An 18,459-nucleotide genomic window follows, 5' to 3' on the forward strand; every position below is an offset into this window, starting at 1 on the left:
TGTTGGAATAGTGGTGCTGATTTAAGAAGAGAAACTGCTTCTGTAAGACACCAAACCCACATTTCTGTGAGTGATCCCAATCTTTTGCTTCACAAGCTCTTGAAAACCGTTTGGAAAATTAAGATACCACTGTCACTCCAGGAGCCTTCTTCCTTTTTGGATAGCTGTCCATACAGGGCTTTTCATAGCTTGAGGAAATCAGGAGATACTACCAAACATCAGTAAGCTTTCCTTTCCACAGTAGCATTGGAAAAAATCTTTATCTGAACAATCTACAACTGCAGATTTGAGTCACTGAACACATTCTAGTTTCCAGCTTACAGCAGAACCAGTGCAAACAGTTAAAAGTTCGTTTATTTGGCTTCAGAGGACCTTTACACAGTCAGTGAGGCAAATGTTACTAGGTCTGCACTTTAAAGATAGAGAATGAAGAAATTTTACTCATCCATCATACCTTTTATTTTCTAACATCAGTATGTGATCATTTTTAAGGAAGTTGAGGGATAAGAACTGAGGAACATACCAGCTGCACTTTACAGATTAACAGCCACAAAAATAGGAAGCAACTATACAACCTCTGGGTTTCACAAAACTAGTTTGCATTCGTAACACTTGACGCAACAGGATTAACCGCAACAAGAAGCTACATCTGTAAAGTGCTATTTTTGTTAGAAGTGGCCGAAAAAAGCACAACTACAACAGATTTGGGTATTCAGTGGGTAGATTGTCGATGTCCTCCCAATCTTTCATTTCAGGCTCTGTGTTTTTTGATGAAGTTGATGAGCCCATTTGTTGAGCTATCATGAGATGTCACCGGAGCATCCGACTCCAGTTCAGGCTCAATTTTCTTGGCAAGTTGTTTTCCAAGCTCAACTCTGCATTTATAAAATCAGGGGAAGAAGGAAGAAAAACAACATTATAGTAAATACTGTAAGTCATTAACACTAAAAATACATGCCAGTGAAAAGTAACTTGACAGTGAACACCATGATGAATGTTTTTCCCCTTAAATTACTGACAAAGTTAATACTATTCAACTCAGTGCCATGCATGACCAGCTGAGTTCTCACAACAGCTTAGCTAACAGACAGCTCTCAAATTACAGGGTGTCTAAAGTAAGAAAGTTTTAGAAGTTGAGCTGAGTCTTTATTCTTTCAGTACCCAATTGTGTTATGCAGCTTCCCCCAATGCAGAATGTATTCAGCTTGCTACTGTTAGTGTGGAACAGGACATCACCAGAACACTGATCTGTAGCATCAAGACAATAAACAGCTGAGTTGCAGGCCTGAAAGTCTTCCAACACTAGAGCCTGCTATTCAGGAGGTACCAGCTGCAAGAGACTCAGCTGCTTCTGCAGCATCCCAATTCCACAGTCAGGTTTTGAATACCACTAGTTAAGATTTGAGTTTCAGTAAAAGCTGTACTCACTCTTATTCCACTCCTGATTTCAGAGTTTACAGCAGACATCACCTTTAATTAGGCATTCTTCCATTTTCAGATTCTAATACAATATTTTAAAGAACTTGGTATGGTAGCACAGCTCCAAGAAAACATAAAGAGCTAACCTACAGCCCTTAAGAAGAGACCTTAGTGTAAACAGCTATTCTAGGCCTGTAGAGCAAACTTGCTCATCAAAATGAGCCCTCGCAGCATAGGCAGGTCTCACTTGGGAAGTCTTACTCATTTCCAAATACCTTTCTCATGCATAAGTCTTCCTACAGTATGTTGTACCGTTAATACTCGTCAGATCAAAAATAATCTGATTAGCTCCTGATTGAGTCTTCCATTTAAGTGACAAAGTGACAAGCTCCTCAAAGCTGCTCTTCTCCGCATGGAGCTCTACCATGAACTTTGGTCACAGGTGCAGCCTGCATTACACCTAGGGCTCCCATATATGAAGACATCTGCCAAGAATGTTCTACCTCCAGCATGGGAAAATTAAGAGGTGGCCAGTCTTTTGATAATAGATGCCACTCAAGCTGCCTACTAAATGTTTCTAGAGGTAATTTTCTCCCCTTCTAATGGAAATTTTCCCTTTCTAACTTCCTAAGCACATGTTCAGCCTGCTCAACTATTTTACTCATTATTGCCTCTTTTTTGCATTCCTAGTATTTTTGTTAAACTAAAAAGTTGTTAGCTAAAGTTGTATCTATAAAGTCATTACACATGGCTAAACAAGGATACATGGTGACTTATACCCAGAAAATCTGTTTTCATTTAAAACAATAATAACTTGCTCTAAGTATAATACTTTGGGTTTTTTTCAGTTGTCTTTAAGTCTTGACAGACTAAGGAATACCAGAGTCAATTAAGTGTACAAGAAATATACCAAGGAGACTTACCCCCACTGGTCATAACTGTTAATATCCCAGACAACTCCTTGAACAAATATCTTGTGCTCATACATGGCTAGAAATAGAAAAAGAAGATTTATCAACAAACTTCAAAAAGTCTTAAGTATTCACAGATGAGAGATCTATTTACTTACCAATGATAGCTCCCAGAGTGAAGGGGTTGAGTTTTGTAAACATGATGGAATTGGTTGGTCGATTTCCCTCAAAGACCTTTCAAAACAAGAGTTAGTTGTTATCTAGTATACTGTATAACTTACACCAAACTTGCAGTTTGTATGTTCCTTACAGCCCACACCAGACTATTTGTATTGGCCTTAAATGCTATCAACTTCACCAAAAAATTGCATAATTTTCATGTTTTATTAAACACAATAGCAAAACATTATCTCCAAGCACTATTACTGGCTATTATGGGCTACAGTAGTAAAACACAAGTCAATATCCCAGGGGCAGCAATGGGATAACTCATCTTTTCTGATAGGTATCAAAAGGCTTCCAGATCAGCATGCTTTAGCAAGAGCACCATTCCCAGACTGCTCCAAGAGACCTGAGCAAACAGAACCCACAACAACCTTCACTGCTGAAGACAGCAGCACGTAACAGCCACCAGAGGTCACTACTCACCAGCAAACTCCAACAGCAGACCAACACAGCCCCCTCACCACCACCCCATCTACCTAGAGGAATGCTGTCAAGGGCCAGAGCCTGGTTACCTTATGAGGAAGGAGCTTCTCCAGAGCATCTCCACTCAGCCCTGCTGCCTGAAGTTCCTTACGAGCTTCATCAGCAGTCTTTCCTTTCATCAAGGCCTCAGTCTGCGCAAGGAAGTTAGCCAAAAGTATCTAGAGGGCAGAAATGAAAACATCAACTCCAGCTGCTCTTTCCTTAGCCAGAATAGTGGTACCTAGTACTTGAATCTAGACCAACACCCGGTCAAGAGTTAAGAGCTCTTCACTGCAGCAGTGTTAAAAATAACAGCACAGTCTCAACTGCACAGTGTCTGACACTGCTTTTACCTCAGAATGCCAGGAGGCTTACTACTGTTTTACTAGTGCATGTATCCAGAGACAACCAGGACTGTTTTGCAGAACCCTGCCCCAGAGAAAACTGGCAGTGAGTCTCCCAGTGAGAACAAAGCAGCCAGTATTTCACACACCCCTTTTATCCCATGCTACACCCCATGCATGGAAAGCCAGATTCCAAAAGTTAGTCAAAGGCAACCAACTAAGATGTGCTTACTCTACAGAAAGGAAAATCCCCATATACCAACCCCTACCAAAACAGTAGATTCCCTGCCTAATGCTAGCTTGCAAATTCACATGTGGTTTTGTCCTATCCATTACACTGAAGATCAACTCCTACTCTATCTGCAGCAAGTGAAACCTTTTCTCCCCTTTTGCAAAGTCATGTTCTAAAACTTATGCTTAAACTTGGCATTACCTGACAAAAATTTACACAACTTAAACAGCATTTTTCATCCAAAATCATGACAAGATTGAAGTTCAGTGAGGAAACATGCTTTTTCTGAAGTATGCACTTAGTAGACCTGAACATGTTTCAGCCTATGGAACTTAAAAACATTTGTAGACACAGTTCACTGAAAATCTTCAGTTGAATGATTAAACAAACAAAAAGTGGACTGGTTAAAATAAGTCTGTGTAGAAGGCTACGACCCTACCTACACTAGTATACTCACTAATTTTTTTACTAGAGTCTAAGACTTAGAACAGCATCTCTGAAGTTTTCATCAGTCCTGAGATTTTGCTGCTTCCTGCTCTACAAGGATTACATTCCTTACTACTCCTAGAAGTATTTGGAGAGAAAATTCCTTACTTGTTCAAGTCTTTCCAGCCTCAGCAGGCCAACAGGCCATACCACTGATCTGCCTTAGGAACTGTGGCTGCCAATTCTTCAAGAACAAAAATATCCAAACTGTAATTATACATTGTATGTAATGCTATTTTCAAACCCACTGTGAATGTTCACAGCACCTATGTGTATAGCTTCAAAGGGACATTTAAAAATCCTGCATGCTGCAAATACTGAATAAGCTTCAATGCTTTCAGCAGTAAGAAAATACTGCTGCCCTGACAAAGAACTTGTTACCTTGTGATGCAAGCCATTTCTGACGGGATGCTGTGTCTGGACTGGAATCAGGAAGTCACAGGGAATCATGCGAGTTCCTATAAGAAAAGCCATGTTAATAACCCTGCAACAAGAAAGGCTCAGGAAATCTTCAATGCTGACCCTATTTTCAGATTCGCTGGAAGATGTGGTCACTTAAAGCTTTTTTTAAAATAAGCTTTTATTAATAGCAGGGGGAAGTAACAACATAGCTCAGTATTTCTGCTTTAGCTGACCCTCCTTATTGTAGAATTAAAACTTGCACCTTGTAGCCTTCAAAAGCCACTAATTAAGAGCACCATAGCAGTGTAATGCTATGTTAGATAAAAGCCCAACCTCTAAACCAGTGTCAATTCTGCAGACTCTTGCATCTTCGTAGCTATTTAGAACTTAATTCCAAACCAAGATATTTGATAGTTTGTTTACCTTGATGAATGAGCTGGTAAAAAGCATGCTGCCCGTTGGTGCCGGGCTCTCCCCACACAATGGGGCCAGTACTGTAGTCCACACGAGAGCCCTTCCTGGTAATGTATTTGCCATTAGATTCCATATCACCCTAAAAGAAGTGAAGGGCAGCATCACCTTTCTTGCAGAACCATACAGTATCAGCACAAGTTGGCATACACACTTCATCTACGAGTGCTGCTCATTTACAGACATTTTCTAATTATCAGGGATACAGCCACTTAATTTACTGACATCAAGATAACAGAGGGCTGAGAAAAAAATTATAAATTAACTGAGCAAGTAAGACCAGGACATAAGCATATCTACATATTTACTTCTGGAAACCTTTACTCTGTCTGAGCCTTACCTGCTGAAAGTAGGCAGCAAAGCGGTGCATGTATTGGTCATAGGGCAGAAGGGCATGGGTTTCACATCCATAGCAGTTTATATACCAGACCCCCAGCATGGCCAACAGAACAGGCATGTTCTTCTCCAGTGGGGCAGTGTGGAAGTGATTATCCTATGACACAAGAGAAAATTACACTTTTCATAAAGCAACTGTCATCCCTTGCAACTCTGAAGTTGGTTTTATTGGTTGGGGTTTTTTTTATCTAGGGAGAGCTTCCCAAACACAGACATTTTAGAAGCCTTGAGGACATGGGGAGCTGAACTTTAGAAACCAACCTGCCTTCTGTTATCTAACAAGTCTCAAGAGGAGCAAATCTTAAACAGGCATCCCACACTCACCATCCAGTGTGCTCCTGCAAGTAGGCTCTCAAAGTTGTCAAAACCTAATAATAGAAAAATCAGTTTGCATTTACTATTACAACTCAAACTTGATTTTTCTTGTAGAGACAATCTTAAAACAGTTGAGATTCCTTGTATACAGTAAGGCTCCCAGCTCCTAATTCAGTTTGGAGTTGTACTTTGACTTCTGACATTTGCATCCCATAAGCCAGATATTTAGTTATGATTAAAGCCTGGGCTCAGAACAAGTCCAACTTTATGAAATATACTTCAGAAACCTTTGCCTGACATCCTCATTCAGGCAGAAACAGCAACTAGAAGGAAAGCAGAGGCATTAAAACCAGGGTCTATATTGATGGCTACTTAGTTTTCAGCAAGTTTGAACAGTTAGTCACCTCACAGCCACAGCAGGAAAGACACTGCCCAAGAACACAGGGCAAGGCTACAGTACAGTAGGGATTTCTGTGTTGGTCTGAGGAACAACTGCAATAAGGTCTTCTCAAAGAAAAAAAGTATTGTGCATTGTTCCACGCCTGGCACCCCCTCGTTCTCTTAACAATTCACCTGATTTCTCTGCTCTGTAATTAGGGTATTTAAATCACATTCATTTTCACTAATGAGTAGTTTAATACCATCATTTCCTGCAAAGCCAGAAAGCCTGATTCTTACATGGAAAAGTGGAGGTGACATGTTTGGCCAAGAAGCAGGTTTACCTATGGTCAGAAGCCAGCTTTGGGAGACAGAGGTAGGAGAAGTGCAGACAGACTGGCATGTCAGTGGTCAGCACCAAATCTGTCTGACAGCAGAGATGAACATTTTTTTGCAGAAAAAACATTAAGTGCCTGACTGAAGTTTGTTTTCTTGCTCACAGGTTTTTCTACACGTGACAACTCATATTAATACAATTCCAAAAAAATGAGAACCAATGTTGTCCTAACCTCAGTCTAAGGGAATTCTAGCTTGATTTAGAGATGTAAACGACATTACGGTCTCAGACTTTTTAGATATCTAAAAGAAGTGACGAGGGAACAAAGGCAAGGCTGCAGAACAGCCTGCTCACCAGGAAACAGCAGTTCTGGCAGCTCTTTCACATTAACTGTGTACTCTCTACCTGTGCTTGAGATCTGCATCAGAAATGCCAATACTGCTTCTTAATACAAGAAGTAGGTGGGGATCAGTTCTGAGGGCCTGTTTGCTCCCCAATCAACTGCAGATAGAAACAGCATTCCTGTATCATAAGGCCTTACAGCCTAGAAGAACAAACATGGGGAACAAAAATAATGGAAGGAGAAGATAGTTAATGCTAAAAACAGCTCGTATGCTGAACTGGAGACATAGGATTTTGATATTTAGTAAGTATATAACCACAGAAACTAAATACCCTACTCATAAATAGTTTTAGGAATGTCAGTTGCAAGGCCTGATTTTCACTGACACAGCTTTACATAAATCACACTTCTGGCTACGCAAAGGTGATGAAATTTGGCTGTTTGCAATGAAGTATGGGTAAATTCCCAAAATGCATTGTCAGTACTAAGATCTCCACATTTCCACTGCATTACAGCTTGTTCTTCAGTAAAAACATTCAACCACTCAGAGTAGGTTGGGTAAAGTACTATTTGCCCCAAATCTGCTTCACAATCTGCTATTGTTAATGCATTCCACAGTTACATTCCTGAAGCGAACTAATTCTTGGCATTGTTACATCACGGGAATACCTACCAATATGCAAGGCAATAGAGAGACCAATGGCAGACCACAGAGAGTAGCGGCCACCGACCCACTGAAAAGAAGAGATCGGTTTAGTCAGGATAAGTACAAGGCTTTTCAATTCAAACTTATTCAGACTGTTAGGAAACAGCAGCATGTGTCAGCAAAATTAATATTCTTTATGGTGATAATTCACTACAAATTATATGGATTGCTCAAGGGAACCTGCATCTTACAGTAGCACCCTAATGACTTAAGGATGTGTTTGAAACTTTAAAGTGATCCCGCTTGTCCAATTTATAATGTTGATGCAGATCCCTTGATGATACCAGTTTACTTTCAAATACTAAGTTTGCAGCTTGTATTAACTGCTTTCCTACTATCACTCTTCTACAGGTAAAGCCTGCTTTAGCAAGATCAACGCTATCTAGTGAAAGGTAATGCTCTAGAGAACTCCTGAACAGCAGCTTTACAAGTCTAGTTTGCCAGGCACACAGTCAATGAGATGAAAGCCAATCTGTTTCAGCTTAAGTATAAGGGCCAAGACTAAGGGCAGTATACTACAAAATATCAAATTAGACTCCTGTTTCTGATGTTTGACCTTTACAGGCCTATATACAGTAGACCCCAACAGTCAAATGTCACAGCTTATAATAACCACTTACAGAGAGGAAGCTAAGACTTGCATCTCCTGTTACCCAACAGCTGATGAGCCAGCCAAGAATACAGAAAGCTCTTCAGACCTTTGACTGCAGGACTTTAAGGGAATTGTCAAGAAACAAGTCTGTTTTGCTTGCCTGACATTTTCAATTTGCTTTAGTTATGAGTTTTAGATGTTTCAGTAGAGAGAATACAACTGTTATAATTTAGGTGTTTTGGCAGTTTCCTGACATCTAGCTGGCATTTTCTGAAGTTAGATTATTCTAACAGTTAACACCTATCACAAAACATTAGACGTTTACTTACATCCCAGAACTCAAACATGTTCTCTGGGTCAATTCCAAAGTCTTTAACTTTAGGCTAGAATAAAAAAAGCATATCAGAACACTAAGTAAAACCAATATTCTTAAAAGTCTTTATGTCTAACACAAGTTGGGTTCCTATTAAATACACAGTTCCCCAATTACATCCTCTATTTTAAAAATAGATCAGAAGAAAGTATACCTTCATTTCCAGACATCAACATTCAGTAGTCTCAAATAAAATCAATGACATACACTAATTTTTTCCAAGTGGCAATATAGTTAGGGGTTAGATAGACATTCAGTTTACATTTAACAGAACCAGAATGGATGAAAGGAACTTCACACCACAGTACCTGACAGCCTCTCAATTATTGCAGAGTCTTTTTCCAATTGCTATTGGTCTTTCTACTTCACACTTCTGCATGAAACACCACATCAGGGTACATTATACTCATCATATACTACAGATTACTCACACAAACTACCTGCATCACTTCAGCACTTAAACTTCAGGAGTCAAGGAGAGTAATATTTGTTTACATAATTGCATTCACACACACTTAAGCAATTACAGACAACACTCATCAACAGGACAGTCATTTCAAGTGTAAGAGAGATCTTAACACTGATTTCAGATTTAAAGCTCTAGCAGAAAAAGCACAAATCTATAATGAAGGTCAAATCTTGATACAGTTCATTACTCAGTGTTTCAGTATAAAAAATTCTTCCTTTCAAAAGGAAGGCTAACTATTGGCATTCAAGTAACGGTGTCTTAAAAGATAGGCTTTCTTACTGGATCTTAAGATGAGACCATCTCAAAGGTACATAGAAAAAATTAAAATAGATTTGTAATACTTACACCATTGGTAGACAAGGCAACAAAGTGCTTGGCCACAGCTGAAGGCTTAATAAAAATAAACAGATTGTTAGATCTAGAATGCTAATTACTTTTATTTCTGGTCATAAAACTGATCTGCTCACGTTTACATTTAAATGAAATAGTGTCAACTCCCATCAGTTATTTTTGCATTATCAACTTAAAATCATCTTATTGCTATTCGGTGTGGGATTTGGCAGCATGCCTGCCTGAAGATAACATTCTGATAATATTTCTGATGAAGCCCTCTGGAAGTGAGCACTACTTAGAGCAGCACACTATTTCCTTAAGAGTACGTTATCAGTTTGGAAACAATCTACCACCACTTCAGAGCAGAGGGGAGTTTGTTGTAAATGAGCTACCCTTCTAGCTAGGGTCAAAAGATCAAGACAACTGGAATTACTGATAAATACCAAGCTCCAGATATAGACCTTGGTCTTTCAGTAAGTGCTACAATAAACAAAGAAGAGCTGTCTCCGACAGTAGTGTAAAAATGAATTTCAAAGCCCAGCTTTCAAACTAAGTATGGCTACCCTGACTGGAACAGGTTAGAGACCATCTTAATTACCTGAGCAAGCAGTATCTGTTTTTTCTTTTAGGTCAGAAATAGGAGAGAATGAGCCAAATGCAAGCTTTCTATTCATAGCACAGCCATCTGCTACAGAACCATCAGTATATCACTCCAACCTTCTAGTTCTTCCACTACTTCCACTTCTAGTTCTTAAAGATTTGCCAAAAATTGGAAGATAACAACACAGACACCATATTCTTGTATTTCCGTATCAGTGATTCCTCCAAACTGTTAGCCAGCTCTAACGCAAATGCTATGCTCTATTTTGTTAACGAGCAGGATTTGGGGGAACAGTGCATGACAACCATTTCTAGTGGAAAAACAAGTGGTTTTATCACTTTAGTCAGACTTACAGCCTGTCACTAATCACGATGCACTGAAATGGTGTGTGTACAGCATTTGCTGAGCTATACAGCTTATGCTGGGCAGCTCTTGGCTCTGCTCCAAAGCACACAGGATGATCAGGGAGAAACTGCATAACAAGCTGTTGCATTCTGTTACGTAACCTAAACACATTAGACTTACATCATTAGCAGCATGCAAGAACCACTCTTTGGCCGTTTCTGCATTGGTGATAGTTTCTTGGGTGGTGAAAGTCTGCACATTGAAAAACAAAACATGTAAAACATCATACTTGAAATAAGTTCAGGCTGCTAAAACTTCACAAGTTACAGATAACCAGAGCAGAGCAATTCTAATAATGTCCGTAACACAGCTGGTGCCAGATTTCAGCAAAAAAGTCAGCCTATCAATCTAGTAAAGACTAGTGCTGCTAGATTTACTTAAGGAGTTGTAAACTAACTTATCTGGAATTAGAATTATTAATCCCCATTTCCTACCTTACCTCTCCCTAACTGTTATACAAAACTTCGAGACTAAAATTTTCTACTTTAGTCTTTCAGTAAATATAAGTTTTACGACTTAACTAAAAGGAACTAATTGAGCATCAAAACAGGATAATCTAGCTGGACTGTCCTCCTACTTTTTCACGTAGGAACATTCATCCCTGCTAAGACTCCTGCCATAATTTTGATTTGCTGATGAGAGGAAAACATTTTCCTGCTTCACGAAGTGTGCACAGAAGTTCAGTCATGCAGTTTTGCAAATACCTACAACCATTCTGACTTATTCAACCATGAAAATTTAGCTTTAAGGGTGAACATTAGATTCAATCTACTCTCATCCATCTCCAGAAATATTTCATTATGAAACACAAGCTTGTTATGGAAAACAAAAAAATGCCATTCATCTTCTTCCAAATATATCCAATTATCTAACCACAGTCTGGCAGACAGAAATTGAAGTGCTACTCTTTCAACCTGGCAGTCTTCTAAGCCTTTGAACCGTGATCCTTGAACTCAATTATTCAAAGTGACCATTAGTATTACTTTGTGAAGTTTCCTTATTATTCCATAAGCTGTTCCTCGGCTGCAGTATTGCCAAGACAAGATAATGAGCACCACCACAGAGCACAGCCAGCATTACACACACGTTCATTTGTGGCAGTTTGTCTTCAACAGCAAAAAGGTTCTACTGTGCTTTACAAAGGTGACCCAAGTTACATAACTATGAAGTTTGTCTTCACCAGTTTCCTCTGCTAAGAGGGAAGCATTCCTCAAAGGAAGATGGCAGCTAGCAGTTATGTTTACAGCATGTTATTAGCCAAGCAAGACTTTAAACAGGCAGCTATGAAGTCTGTATTCAGAAATAAGTGTCATCTTATAAACTACCGGGAGACTATCTTTACCTCTCTGTAAGTAAAGAAGCTTACTATTTATAGTGCTCAAGGAACTCAGCACTTAAGTTCTCTAGGTGAAGATACTTTGTTACTAACCTAAAACAGAACAAAGATTCCCAAACTACAAGCAATTCATTAATGCAAAACACTAAAGCAAAACCCAGAACACTGTTAACAAGTAACACTGTATGTAAGATAAAGGACCAAAAAATAACCTTAAATAAAAGGAATGAGACAATAAGATCTTGGATTTCAAGGAGGATCACAGGATCCTACATTCCACCCAGAGAGAAGCAGAGTAAAATAAACTTTTGTGAACAAAGCTTAAAGTTGTCTAGGGTATTCCTCAGTCAACACATGAAATTGCTCATGTGTCTTACTTGTTTAGCTTCAGTAATTTTTAGCGCTTGCTGCTGAAATACTTAGGGATCCAAAAGTCAACACAAGCTTGTACTGCAAGTTTAGGATGAATCACAACAGGCCTATTTAGAAATAGTTCACACTCAAAGCCCCTGATCTAGATCTTCCTGTGGACAGATCTCTACTCTGACTGAAACCTTCGCAGTTAGAGAAAGTCGCACCCCACTGATTGTGCTAGACATACCTTTGATGCAATGATGAAGAGCGTAGTGTCTGGTTTAAGCTCAGCCAGGGTTTTGGCTATATGAGTACCGTCAATGTTGGATACAAACCAAACACGAGGGCCTCCCTTGGAATATGGTTTCAGGGCTTCAGTTACCATCAGAGGGCCCTGGACAGAAGCAACAGTTAGATCTTCTATTCATTGCAAGCATGTGCATGCAAAAAATGTGAAAGATGTACAGAGGTCAGGAGCTTACCAGATCAGAGCCACCAATCCCAATATTGACCACATCAGTGATTGCCTTTCCAGTGTAGCCTTTCCATTCACCACTACGGACTCTCTGTGGCAAAAAAATATTGCAGTGACTATATTTACACTAAAGTTAGTGATTCTAACACTGGAAATTGGTTCTGTTTTCAGGCATTGTAGAAACTCTCCAAAGATAACTTTAAAGCTTCTACACTTTAAGCCCTACATTCTTAACTAGATGTTTGGTTATGTCTAAGACAACACTTCATTAAGTGCTAGGAGTCTACCACACTCAAAACCACACCGCAACATCAAATTCTCCTTGGACCACCATAGCATTTCTGACGTGCTGGCAAAGGCAAGAGAAATCAAGCTAAAAATTAAGACATCTTGGGTTTTAGACTATATAAGACAAATATTTGAACCTGAAGGGGTTAGGTGTCTTTAATTAGGAGCACCTTCGCTAAACTGGAAAACATTAAAATATTAATAAAGCCACGGAGACACAGATTTATTGCCAAACCAAGCATTCAAAAAGCTCTTCTATTGCATTTGTTTTGCATTCATATTTATTTCTGGACTTCAGCATCAACAGTACATAGTACAGGTTTCTGCTCTATTCTTGCAGAGTTAAGAGTTACTGAGAGTTCCAACAAACAAAATTATAACAATTAAGTAATACCAAAAAATTGCACTGTATTTTGTCCATCATACAGCACCTACATATTAAATCTGTTCCAATCACAAATGGAACCTTTCTAGTATCATGCACACTTCTACACATACTACGCAATTCTGAAGTAATTTTTCTACAACAAATCACCTGGTTACCTTGATAGTTCCTTCCCTACAGATGTTTAAGTTAAAGCTATTTGCTTTTCCAAACAGAAAATCCATTTTTAGTACACAACATTCCCACGACCTGTGGATGTTGCCACAGTTTTAAAATCCCATCTACTTAAGTCAGTTGACTGATACAAGCTTCATTGTTAATCTTCCTGAAGAAATTGCTTAACATGATTCTGATTTTGCAGAGAAGATGACTTTCTATGCAGATGTATATTCACAGGCTCTGATGATTGAAGCCATACAGCAATGAAGAGAGTGGCACCACTGAGAACTTGTTTTGCACTACCAAGATCTTAATCATCTAAAAACTCTACAGTGGAAAACAGACCATTGAATCTGTGGCCATTCAATTCTTACATTATCTGGAGAAACTACTGAATTCAGACCAATTAGTGTCACTTATTGTGGTTTTGGCATTTATCCATTAGGAACTGGCCATAAGCCAGGCTCATTTTGTATAGCTTAACAAGCATGAGTTGGTATCGATACTGGCCACTACCACCTGGTTAAGACTCACAATAGCAACCAAGCAGGTCCAGTTCCTCAGAGTCATGTGCACTAAAACTGTTCAGGGAGCTTTTATACTGATTGGTTTTATCACACAAATTTGACTTTGTTAGAAGAAACTGCAAGTGAGCTGGGAGCCTCTACGTCTTTCCTGATTTTACACAAATTTTAAGAGGCAGTTTCTATTTGATAAAGTAGCTGAAAAATCAGTAAGAAATAAGGCAATATTTGAATGGTTAATGATTTACAAGACTTCTGAAGTAAATGCAAGATTACTGCTAGAAAAATGAGATCTAGAGACCCCATTAAAGAAAAACCCAGCTGGGAACACAGAAAGAGAAGTCATACTAAAACCAGGTCCAACACTATGCTTGAGCCAGAACATTTATAAACATAGGCACAACAATTCACTTGAACCAGCCAACAAACAATGCTTCACAACACACATTTAAGAACCAGACTGCGTGTAGAACAAATATGGAAAAACAAGCTATGGTGGTACTTTATACCTGGCAGAAATGCTTCATTTTTTCCAACACTTTGTTTACTTCTGGAACAACATCCTTTCCATCTACAAGTATTGGCACATTGGAACGATTTCTCAGCGCAATATGAAGCACAGCCCGGTTCTAGAACAAGACGACAAAAAGGGTGATGCTATTTTTGAATCTAACTCGGGACTTCGTGCCTCATCCAGAAGGCAATACAGTCCTCAAGAATTAAAAATTTTACATTAACTGAATTAGTGGAGCAGTAAGCTTGTGATGAGTGTGTATGTACACATACATGTACAGACATCTAAATGACCCTCTCACTTCACAGCATCAGTGCAGAGGGCTTACAAAAGCATGTAATATTTAAAGTAAACATTTGTTTACTTTGAACAGAAAGCTCAAAACCCCCTGAAAAGCACTTAGTGATTTAGGTTCAGAATCTGGCAATATTCAGTACTCATTGATCTTCATTCTGGCATACTTCGGGTCTCCATGGATGAAGTTGTTTCCTATTAATGGTAATACTGAAAATGCATTATAACAAGCAGCCAAATTATTTCCTGTCATTTTCTCAACTATCTTGAGCAGTCCATTTCATGTAGGAAGATAAGTATGTAATTGAACATTTAACAAAAAAGGAATACAACAGCTACCTTATTTTACCCACTGCCCACAATTAAATGCTCTCTGAATACGTGCACACCAGATATGTAGGTGGTAGTTGTGTTATGAGAACAAAATCTGTTAGAATGCACCATATTATATTAGTTCTCCACAGTTATACACAAGTCAAAGGACTGCAGTCTGGCCTGTGATTCACTTTTTCAGAAGCTTAACAGCTTTAGTCCAGAATGAAGGAGTTAGTCAATACTAATGAACAAATTAAAAAATTAGTCTGCTCTACCTCATTGTTCCCCACTACAATGAGAGGTATTGTCAGACAAAGAAAACACAGATGGTCTGCCAAGTTATGATTTAAATACCAAATGCTAATTAAAAAAAAAAAAAAAAAAAAAAAAAAAAAAAAAAAAATCACTGAGTTTGTGGATCCTGACTTGCAATACAAGAAAGCTCTTTCAGTTGCTAGTTATCAAAGCGTACCCACTTAAATTTGGGGTGAACAGAGGCCTTTTTTTGCAAGACTCAGACGTGGAATGGTATTATTTGGCAAATACTGCTCGCTATTAGGCTTGAAGGAAGTTGTTTTGATCAAGAGAAAGCAGTCATATTTGACTTGATGTCTGCTGTTAAACAGAATTATTTTCTAAATATTGGGTGGGCTATGAAGATTGTTGCCATAATGAGCAGCCAGACATGAGTTACCTTGTAATGCACTGTCTTCATATCAAACGGCAAGTTTTAACTCATCTGGGACAAACACCTGGCAATAACATGCTCAGTTGCACTATAAAAGAAGCTGTAAATACCTAAGACAAACAGCTGAAATATGTTCTAAATCAGAACAAGAGCAGTGGACATGACAGTTCTTGCCATTAAGCAGCTCCCATCTCCCTTACTGCTTTAGGTTTATTCAGTCATGCTGTTTGACAGCATCCTGTTTTTAAGGTCTCAAGACAATTTCACATGCTCATATTCCAGAGCATTTGATACTCTAGAAAAAATTAAACCAAATCTAATTCGAAGTAACTTTTGACTAACTGAGAAAGTCTGATAATGAAAAAGATGTTTCTAGACATTACCATGCAGGTTAATTGCTACATAACTTTGCCATATCAAGACAGTAACAAAATAGGGAGCTGGCCGCAGAAGCCAATCACAGAGTTTAATACTTTAAGTGCTTTCTGTGAAAACAGCATCCTTCTGAGACTTCAGCTGCTACATCTGCTTTCACATAGACAATGAAGAATAACTCCATAACTTACGGTGAGAGATGGGCTGACCCTGTAATAATGTGTTACACGTGGCTAGTGAGAGGCAATGTCTGAGAAAACAAACCTTCAAGGTAGATTTAAGACATCTCTTCCCACTTTTATACTAGCTAGAGTTAAATCTGTGAATTGAAGGCATTAATACAGAAGGAAAAGAGAATCATTTCGCCAATAGTGTTCTAGCTGGTTATGCCTGCACATTTTTTACAAACATAGCATTCACCAACAATACAATGTCCAACTGCTGAGTTTAAGCAAACAACTTGTGCAACAGCTAAATGAGTCAATAACCAGATCAAAGGAACTACTGATTTCTATGAGTTTACCGGGTAAGTACTAAATAGCCTTTAATATTTAAGGAAGGCTCATAAATTGCACTACGCTGTTGAGCTTCCAGTTTTCATCCTATCTAATTTCAGAAAAAAGGTACCATTGGTTTTCTGCATGTTTCAGTGAAGAGTTAACCATAATTACAACCTTTGGATCTACAAAAAGCTGAAGATATTCATCCTCTTACCCAAAGAGCTGGCTAATTTCCCAAGATTGTTTATAGTTTCTACTGTTAATCGTACCCAAATATAAATAGCATCAACAACCCAAAGCAGAAAGTCTTACGCAGTCCTCACTACAACTCTGTAGGCAGTTTGTTAAGCTTTATGAACAGCGACTTTAAGCAAAAGCATGTAAGGGATACCTGGAATGCAATACTCTGCTCCATGCCCTTTGCAAGATCTAACTCATCTTCCTCTCTACAAAAGAGGGAAGACAAGAAAAAACCCCACTGAAATCTCTGGAAAAAACCTAACATGTATGGTGAAGGGAGTATTGAATAGCTTTATTCACATGTTTTTTTTCTTCTGTTTTTTTGTCAGAGCTGTAAAAATTTCTCACATAAGTAGTGCAGCAAACATTACAACCACTCAGCATTTCAGAATAGCAGTTAAAGTTTTTCAAGACTTCTCTTACACAGATGCATGAACATCCATAATACATAGGCACAACTGAGGGGAAAGAACCATGGACAGAAGTAGCCTTACCTCAGTGAAGTTGATCTTTTCTCCACTGAACATGCGCTCTCTAGCACCTTCCACACCCCTTGACTTTGCCTGAGCAATGTAAAAATAGATTCCTCTTAGAAACAGTAGGAACCATTTATCATGAACTACAAAGTCATCATGCAACTATACTAAAGAGTGTGAATGTTAACCACGTAAGACAGTGAAACAAAAATACCATTAGAGTAGGAGGCCCAGTAGATTCTATCTTAAAAATTTATTCCCTTAAAGCAAATATTTCTATGCAGGCTGTTTATTTCCTTAAGAGTTTACCCAGTAAAAGTGCTGAATGACCAGGACACAATTAATCCACCTTAACTACTCAGTTTCATCTTGTCACACTACTATGAGATTACTGATTCTTTGTACCAGCTTAAATTTTTCTTTTTAAACTGAAGAGCAAAAGTATTTTGGGCTATTTTTGCTACTTCTTCCTTTAACAATCTGTGTGCTATCTAGTCTAAGCCTTGGGCTGAACCCATGGCTAAGGAATGGTTGTAAATATGGACCTCACGCTAAATTGGAGTTAATGGAGTTAATACATCCAATTGCAAATGAATCTCAAAACTAAGACCACTTGACATATGAAGTATTGCTTCAATTGCAAACATTGAAGATACAATCTTCTCTTTCACATGAATCTCTCCTGTTTTACTGCACACCTAAGTAACAGACCAGCTGGCATATGGTATGGTTACACAGACAAAAATCTTTTCAGTGAGCACAAGAAACAGATCTGCACATTGAGAAATGGTCTTGTACCTTAGGGCTTACAATGCAAGACTTTGAACAGTGCCAAGATTGGTAAACAGATGTCTCAAAATCAGAGCTAAATGTATATAAGCAATGCTACAATAATCAGTTGCAGGTAACAGTTAATTAAAAACCATTTGGTTTATTAATTCAACATTTAAGGTTACCAGTTCCATCAGCATTTTCATAACTTCTTCTGTAACAAGATTCTTCGAATAATCCAGTAAGATATCTCCATGATCACTATTCAGAGTCAAGCTGTCAAGACAAACAGGACGTTTAATTGCACATTCCTGAACAGTGACTGTTTCAAGCAGAGAATGATAACTCCTTTGTAGATCATAAAATAATTGGAATCCTAATTATACTAAGTTAGTAGAGATGACCTGAGGGACCAATTTGCCCAACAAGTTTAATAAAATGACTTACTAGTGCGTTGTTTTAATTGAAGACCATGATTTTCACCAGGCTAAATTATAGTGTCCACTTTCTGCTTGTGAAAGTCCAAATACAAAGAAGCATATTTAACACAGCTGGACAACCACAC

The 18,459-nt window shown here is 38.5% G+C and overlaps 1 protein-coding gene across 1 annotated transcript; it reads right to left on the minus strand.

Moving 5' to 3' along the window:
- Positions 1-407: 407 nt before the first annotated feature.
- GPI (glucose-6-phosphate isomerase) lies at positions 408-18,170 on the minus strand (the record flags this gene model as incomplete). The annotated part of the gene is made up of 17 exons (XM_010138294.1): positions 408-875; positions 2,343-2,409; positions 2,489-2,564; positions 3,068-3,196; positions 4,461-4,537; positions 4,905-5,034; positions 5,293-5,445; positions 5,673-5,716; positions 7,395-7,455; positions 8,349-8,402; positions 9,207-9,251; positions 10,321-10,392; positions 12,138-12,284; positions 12,373-12,456; positions 14,231-14,350; positions 17,142-17,210; positions 18,080-18,170. Coding segments are annotated over 17 exons (1,543 nt in total), but the record flags the coding sequence as incomplete, so codon positions are not given.
- Positions 18,171-18,459: the final 289 nt, after the last annotated feature.

Source organism: Buceros rhinoceros, unplaced genomic scaffold (genome assembly GCF_000710305.1).
Source record: "Buceros rhinoceros silvestris isolate BGI_N320 unplaced genomic scaffold, ASM71030v1 scaffold26550, whole genome shotgun sequence".
NCBI lineage: Eukaryota > Metazoa > Chordata > Aves > Bucerotiformes > Bucerotidae > Buceros > Buceros rhinoceros.